An 8,716-nucleotide genomic window follows, 5' to 3' on the forward strand; every position below is an offset into this window, starting at 1 on the left:
GGTATGATAGGGTTACTGCTACGGCATACCAAGATAAACAAAAGAAGGTGAAGGGAAAGAATCGACGAGATAAAGATGTAATATGATTGCCGATACATTTTGGCTTGCGAGGCAATTTGGAGGATTTTTGGAAACAACATCCATTATCGAACTCCTGCTGTGGAGAGGCTAAGTTTCCATCTACCAGGAGAGAAAACTGTTTTAATGACCATGCTGACGTAGAATCCGTACTAGACAGACCCCATATCGACAATACGAAATTCCTATCTTGGATGAAATGTAATGAGAAATATGAAGAAGCCAGGGCGATTAGTTATGTGGAGTTTCCTACAAGATTTGTTTGGAAACAGGCGTTGAGGGAGTGGACACCAAGAAATAAAGGCTTTGCAATAGGTCAAATCTACCACACATCGCCAGGATCTGGTGAGAAGTTCTATCTTAGAACGTTGCTAAACTTTGTTAAAGGAGCGACGTGCTATGAAGACATTAAAAAGCTTTGATGGTATAGTGTCTCCTACCTTCAAGGAAGCTGGGGATTACTTTATTATGATAAGGAATATGTTGACGCAATCATGGAAGCGAGTTTTAGAGAATCAAGGCACTACCTAAGACATCTGTTCTCCATGTTACTGTTATCTAGGAGTATGTCGAAGCCGGAGGATGTTTGGCACAGAGTTACTATCTGATGACATTTTGTACAAGCAACATGGTATTCAAAAAATAAAGGTACACAACTACCAACACATCCTGATAATAGTTACTATATATTTCTTAAGAAATGTGCATATTTAGTATAAGCTACTGCTGTGTAATTTAAATTTATTTTTCGCAGAACTACAGTTAACAGACGATCAAATTGAAGCGTTTGCAGTTGGCGGAGATTGAAACCATGCTCCAAAGTAATGGCAGAAGCTTGCGTAGATTTAGTGAGATGTCGTTTCGGATGAACTAATCATGTTTGAAGGACAAAAAAGCTTATTGCCGATGAGCTTTCTTACGACATAGAGGAAATGACGTTGGAACACGATAAATTGTATAAGGGTCTAACTGATGAGAAACCCATCATTTATTGGAGAGTAATGGATGTTATGTCGAGTCAAGAAGGAGGTGTGTTTTTCATCTATGGCTACGGAGGGACCGGAAAAACATATGTCTGGAAGACATTATGTGCTGCAGTAAGGAAGATGCGCGAAATTGTATTGCCTGTAGCTTCGAGTGGAATTGCTTCTCTCCTCCTTCCACGGGGAAGAACGGCGCGTTCGAGATTTGGTATCCCTTTGAATGTAACTGAGAATTCTATATGTGTCGGAATTCGTCCTGGGTCGTATTTAGCTGATCTTCTTATCAAGACAAAACTTATTATATGGGATGAAGTGCCCATGATGCATAAGTATGTTTCGAAGCACTTGATAGAAGTTTGAGGGACATAATGAGGTTAGTTGATAGGAGAAACATGCATCGACCGTTTGGGGGTAAAGTTATTGTTTTTGGTGGTGATCCATGTCAGATATTACCAATTGTACCAAAGGGAACGAGGCAAGATATCGTGTTTGCTATAGTTAATTCGTCTTACTTGTGGGATTCGTGTAAGGTCCTAACACTTACTCGCAATATGAGACTTCAATCAGGTTCTTCTACATCTTCTGCTGATGAACTGCGAGAATTTTCAGAGTGGATACTAAGCGTAGGAGACGGTAAGGCCGGAGGTCCTAATGATGGCGAAGCCGTAATTGAGGTTGCAAAAGATATTCTTATAGATCCAGGCGTCGATCCAATTTCAGCAATTGTTGATAGCACTTATCTAAACCTACATGACCATATTTGGGAAGCTAAATATTTCCATGAAAGAGCAATTTTGGCGCCTACGAATGAGATAGTGGAGATAGTCAATGATCATGTTCTATCTACCATTCACGGAGAAGAGAAAGTGTATTTGAGTTTAGACGCTATAAGCAAAGAAGAGGGTAACTTCGGAGTACATGAAATATACTCCACTGAATTCCTCAATACGATAAGATGATCTGGTCTCCCTAATCATAGCATACGATTAAAGATTGGTGCGCCAGTTATGCTGCTAAGGAATATTGATCAAACATCTCGGTTATGTAATGGCACGAGGTTAGTCGTTAAACATTTAGGCAATCGTGTTATTGAATCAACTGTTATTTCTGGAAGTAATGTCGGAGAAAAGGTATTTATCCCAAGAATGACACTCACCCCGTCTGACTCGACTAAATTTCCTATCAGATTTCAGAGACGTCGATTTCCTTTAATGGTTTGTTTTGCTATGACTATAAATAAAAGTCAAGGACAATCATTGTCCCATGTAGGTCCGTATCTCCCGATACCTGTTTTCAGCCATGGTCAATTTTATGTTGTCGTGTCCAGAGTTACGAGCAAAAAAGGTCTCAAGATCCTCCCCTTTGATAAAGAACACGGTGTGCGTACAAGTACAACAAATGTAGTTTACAAGGAAGTATTTGCAAACATATAGTTTGAGTTAAACGCTTTTGTTTTAATTTGTACTGTGTGCTCATTACCACAATTACGTGTACAATTCATGAAATTTTAAAATTCGTTTCGTCTTCATTATATGACTTAATTTAATTATGTTATAAAGCGATAAATACACCCGTGCGTTATGCACGGGTCCTAAAACTAGTTATGTTGTAATTCAATGAATTCTAACTTTTTGAATAGGTAGTATCTACTTGTAAATTTTGAATAACGTGACTTTTGAATTTCAATAAATAAATGTCTATTGATATTACCTATTATTATTATAATACATTCACATCTTTCAAGTTATATGTTATTTCTTAGAAAGTTAATTCATCGTTCAACTTATTAGTGAAGTACTTCCTCCGTAACAAAATAAATGTTATACTTTCTAAATATGGTTGTAATAAAATAGATAGTATACTTTTTTTTAGGCAACAATCTCCTATTACATGGGCCTCCTTTGTTCTTTCTCTCTATCTCTCTCCTCTCCAAAAAAATTATCTCGAAAAGTGTGTTTTGAAAAGTGTAACATCTATTTCGTTACAGAGGAAGTTATTGAAATATCATGTATCCATATTACCCCTTATTTTCGCAATACATTCACATATTTTCAAGTTAAATTCACATCTTTCAAGTTATGAGATATTATCTTAGATAACCCTGACATATAGCCATTTTTACCAAATAAACCCCACATTTTTACCCCTATCGCAGATAATTTTAAATTTGTAATTGTCATCAAACATGACAAAATTACAAACGACGATAACTTGGTTGACTTTGGATGGGTTTGACGCCATTTAACAAGGTAGTTGATGGCATTAAATTCGATTATACAAATAAGGTAGTTTGGCACCCTATTAATAGTCTGCTACTAGCAATAAAACCCATGAATAGTGCAACAAAACTAATGGACATCCTTTTGAAAAGCCATCAACCACCTTCTTAAATGGCACCAAATCCATCCAAAGTCAAACCAAGTTAACGCTGTTTCTAATTCTGTCATGTTTAATGACAATCACTTTATGGTTATCCGCGATAGGGGTGACAAGTGGGGGTTATTTCGGAAGAAGGGTTGTATGTCAAGGTTATAAGATCTCTTTTTCTATTATTGGTAACATGTCACATCCACTGTCTCCATTTTTTCCATTATTTTAACTCGTTTTTTTTAATATTGTTCAGTTTCTTTCTCACTTTCTTATACTTCCTACTCGGTTTTCCCCCAAAGTAAAGTGAGTAAATTAAAACGGAGAAAATCAGTTGTTGCTCTATTTGTCTATGTTTCTAATTTTGGGAAATTAAACTATCAATGTTGACCAATTATTTTGGTTTTTTCTACATTAACTTTTGCCACTAACATGTTATATATATAGCAAAAGGTAAAAGTAACAGTATCATATATAGCTACAATGTCATAAATTCATATATTAATAATAAAAATATCATGATAAATTTTCATGTGAGATTAGATCATAAAGTTGGGTAAAATGTAAATTCAGTTTGAAGTATAGAATTAGTAAACTTGACATAGTTGAAAATTACCAAGAAATCAAGTTATATGTCATAAATTCAACACCAATAAAACATTATCATGATAAAATTTGTATGTGAATTGGATACTATCATGAAATTGGGTAACATGTGAATTATGCTCGGGCACAATTTAAAATCAGTTTAAAACAGTTTCAATTAACCTGATTATAGTTCAGTTTAGTTTCTATTCATTTGAATCAGTTCAGTTAATTCAGTTCAATATTCAGTTGATTTCAATTGATCGATCAACTTTTTAGTTTTTCACAGTTATATTCTGTTACAGTTTGTTTCAATTCAGTTACAGTTACGTTCAGTTTTGATTATTTATTTATATAATATTTTAGTTTCAATTCAACATTTTTCAGTTGATTTCAGTTAAAGTTTCTCCCATTTTTGTTTAATGCAATTCAAATTTTAGTTGTTTCAGTTCAACCAACATATCATTAACCAAACTAACAGCTCTATGACAGAGTTGGACTTTTAGTAATTAGCGAGGGTTAACATGTGGTAACACTGAAAATTCGAAAAAATTATTTTGGTTGTGTATAAAATTATTTGGAGTCCCATAACATGCACGATTTCTAGAAATCAATCTCATAAACATATTAGTGGTGCAATCGATCTCCAGTGAAACCCTTAGTTAGTTCTCAATTCCCTTCTAACTAGAGATGGCAATGGGTCCTTGACCCAATCCAGACCCGCTAGGATCGGACGCATTTATAAGGGTATGAGTCCAAAAATTTTAGACCCAATTAGTCCAGGTTAGGTCCGGGTCTCATAGAGCTTGTATCGGGTTAGGGTCCACATATATCGGGCCCTAGACGTGGTCCAGACCCGACCTGCAATCCCATTTACTTATTAAAAAAATACCTAAACTCTAAGGTTTTATGACTTGTGATTTTGTGAACTCATTAGTGTAGTTTTAACTCCATCTATGACTTGTAACTTGATAAGTTGTAACATTTTAAGATTTTATATGTTAATTTTTAAATTTTGTTTATATAATGTTTTAACCATGGATGCAGGATCTGTATATATATTAGGGAAAATTTTTTTAATTACATAGATTAAAAAAATGTTATGAAAATTAAAAACTAAGGACCCATTTAGGACCCAGGTAGGACCCGTGGACCCGCTAGATCCAGGGGATTTGAGTCTTTTCTATAAAAAGTAAATGGGTATGGGTCTGGTCCAGATGGGCAATGACCCATTGCCATTCCTACTTCTAGCTTTCCTTTATCCTATTTTTCTACTCTTTTTGTTTTTTTTTTTTTTTTTGAATCATATGATTCCAACTTTGTTTTATACTAGTTGTTGCCCCGCGCGCCTACGCGCACGGCGCCCCAAAATAGTATAATTGTGATATTTGGAGTTCGTTAGTCTTAAGTGGTGAAATATCTATTTAGCACGTATTTTCAAACAGACGCTGAGTACGCACGTTGTATTAGTTGCATCAGGCAAACCAATGAAGTACAGTGTGCAAACACGATATATTTACTCGTTAATTTCATTTGAAAAAAGAATACATAACTAAGTTTATTTGAAGTGCAATTCTAATAGCTAAGGTAACAACTTTGATTTAGAAGTTGTTGTTAACTTGTAGGTTTCTCGCGTGCCTTTGAAGTCTTTTTGAAATGGAGCTATAATTTATTCCTGTAGATAATAGGCTCCCCACTGCAGCACCCTATTTCTGAAAATTGATGCAGTTATTGTGATTTGGATCAAGTACCTTGTTGTCATTAGTTCACAAAAGATGTTGGTAAAGGCCTAGCAAGAGGATCCAAAGAGTCAAGGAGTTATATCAATGTACACTTAAATCAAGTATGAGATTGTGTGCAAAGTAAGAAAAAGTGTTAAGTGCAAGAATGCTTACATTAGGCGATAAACTACTAACATGTTCGATTGACATCTTGAAAAGCAGTTCACATTGTTCATAGGCAGCAATGATCCAAGAATGTTGTATTTGTGATATTCGAATTAAGTTAAATATAATTAGTATATTGAATTTTCTCTATAAAAAAAAAGATATTTGATGCTTTCTACTCTATTAGATATTGTTAGCGGTGTGTGTGTGCGCGTGCGCACGCGTGTGTGTGTGCGCGAGTGCGTGCGTGCGTGTGTGATGCATACATTAAACTATCAGAGTCTCAAACCTACGTTCCTACCTCTTGATCTTTATCCTTCTTCCTATATGTGTGTTTCTCGATCTCTATCCTTCTTCTGATATGTGTTTTTGCGACTATGGAAGATCTTTGAAAGTGCTCCTCTCTCTTTGTCCTCCCCTCTTTCTTGGTTGTTATGTTTTTGTTTATAACGTCAAATACAACATTATCCGCCTCCTTTTCCTTTTCATTTCCTTCCTTCTCTCTCGTGTTTTATGATTTTTTGAATTTTTACAAATTCTCTTACAAAATAGTATCATTGTGATATTTGTAGTTTGCTATTATTGAGTAGTAAAAAATTTGTTTAGCGCGTATTCCGAAAAGACGGTACATACAGAAGGTGTATTAAGTGCATTAAGCATATCAATTAATAACGATTTGCAAGCACGATTTTTTTTTCCTGATAACTTTCATTTGCAAAAGAAAATACATCAATAAGTTTATTTATTTCAAGTGCAATTCTAATATCTAATTAAGTTAACAACTGACAACCCCCTTGCAATCTTAAACCTTGTATTTGTTCTGAAATCATATATACTTGTGTTAGATGTGTTAGACAACATAATAAACTAACAATAAGAAACCATTTTTCAACCCCAAAGAAGTGTTGTAGTATGGGGCACTAATGCAAAAGTGTGAAGGTATATTTGATGGCATAATTTTATTTTGAAAATTGACCCAAAATTCATATAATTGCGCTCTAAATCTCAAATGATTCAAGTTAGCCATAGAGGAACTAATGGTCTAAATTGGCCTACACCATCAAAGCATCAACCCTGCAAATGAAGAGTTGGTACCTCTTTTATGGTTTTGCAAAATTGTAGAAAGTCTTCTCCTAATTTGTGTTTTTATTTTTTCAATTAATAAAGTTCACCCTAAAATTAAGACTGAAATGTTTTCTTCTTTATATTATACTTATACTTAGTGGTCTCCTAATATTGTTCCCTGTCTCCCCTCTGCCTCTGACATCAGCTCTCTTTCAACTAATTATCTCCAAATGAAAATATATGATTTTTTTTAAAAAAAAACTCATAATTTTTTAATATTACTTTTTGTCATAAAATTTACTAAAATGCCATGATATTAGACCATACCGAATATAGAAATATTATTGCTCGAAGTTGGTCAGTGTGTAGTGATGAAGACACTTATGCAGTTGAAACAGTTATAGACCAGAAAAGCAAGTTAGTACTCGTGATTTGCTCATACATTCGTCATTTGATATGGCTGGAATGGGTAATGAGCCACGTCTGGAATGTTCGTTAGCCTTAAGTGGTGAAATTGTGATATAATTGTATAATTGTGATATTTGTAGTCCGTTAGCTTTAAGTGGTGAAATATCTATTTAGCACGTATTCCAAACAGACGTTGAGTACACACGTTGTATTAGTTACATCATACAAACCAATGAAATACGGTGTACAAACACGATTTATTTACTCGTTAATTTCATTTGTAAAGAGAATACATAATTAAGTTTATTTGAAAAGGTAACAACTTTGATTTAGAACTTGTTGTTAACTTGTAGGTTTCTCGCGTGCCTTTGAAGTCTTTTTGAAATGGAGCTATAAGTGATGTTTAGGCATAACACTAATATCTCAACACCCTTCAAGTTCAAATAAAATGAAAAAATATCATGTAGAAAGGAGGCACTATGAAACCAAAAGAAGAAAGTAAACCTACATTAACCCTTTAAAACACCACCAATGATAAGTCAAGAACTTTTCTTGATATATCTCAGATTTCAATACTATAGAAGAGATCAATGCCTTGTAACTTGTTAATGAGATATGAGGGTAACTTTAGAGGATAACTAACTTGTAAGTGAATTAAGAAGGTAACTTCAGAGGCCAAACAATTTCAAGCAAATGTTAGAATGCTTGAGAAGGTAACTAACTTGGTCTTTGAAAGGATGGTTATATAATTGAGCCTTTTTAAACCTAAAATTAGTAGAGATTCACTCAATCAATTATGAATTTAGACATGCAATTTACCTCATGTCACCTTCTTCTCAATATGGTTGTAATATCACCTTCTCCTCAATTTGGTTGTAGAGAGAAAAATTTAGACTAAAGTCGAGGAGAATTTATAATTCGATTATATTATGAATAAGTGGAAAATAGTTTGATATGCAAAATTTGGTGAAGCAAAAAAGCAAAGGGATGAAAAGGAAAACCTAACTCAAGCAAAACCAACTTCTAAAAACTGTGACGTCCTAGTTGAATCAGGAATGGTGGTGTAAGGTTGTAGCTGTAAAATCTGCAATTTCTTTGAAAAACGGGTACGTCAGGGATCCACCTCTAAATTTCACTCAAACCAATCAAACATATATTGTGATATGCATAGTCGGTTAGGTCACATTGACGTTTAAAACTACTTTCTAAACGGAGAACTCCTTAGATACTCTACATTTAAACCACCCAGCATTTATAAAGTTAACTATCTCGCAATTACCTGAAGTGAGCCCAATTATTTTAACACTCATCAAACATAGACATCATCAATTTGACTTTGACTTA

At 34.3% G+C, this 8,716-nt stretch overlaps 1 protein-coding gene across 1 annotated transcript; it reads left to right on the forward strand.

The window, feature by feature from the left end:
- Positions 1–1,429: 1,429 nt before the first annotated feature.
- Positions 1,430–2,020, forward strand: LOC130590798 (uncharacterized). Its single transcript, XM_057393354.1, has one exon. The coding sequence runs from the start codon at positions 1,430–1,432 to the stop codon at positions 2,018–2,020; it is 591 nt and encodes a 196-aa protein (XP_057249337.1).
- The last annotated feature ends 6,696 nt before the right edge of the window (positions 2,021–8,716 follow it).

The sequence above is a fragment of the Beta vulgaris genome, chromosome 3 (genome assembly GCF_026745355.1).
Source record: "Beta vulgaris subsp. vulgaris cultivar EL10 chromosome 3, EL10.2, whole genome shotgun sequence".
Lineage (NCBI taxonomy): Eukaryota > Viridiplantae > Streptophyta > Magnoliopsida > Caryophyllales > Amaranthaceae > Beta > Beta vulgaris.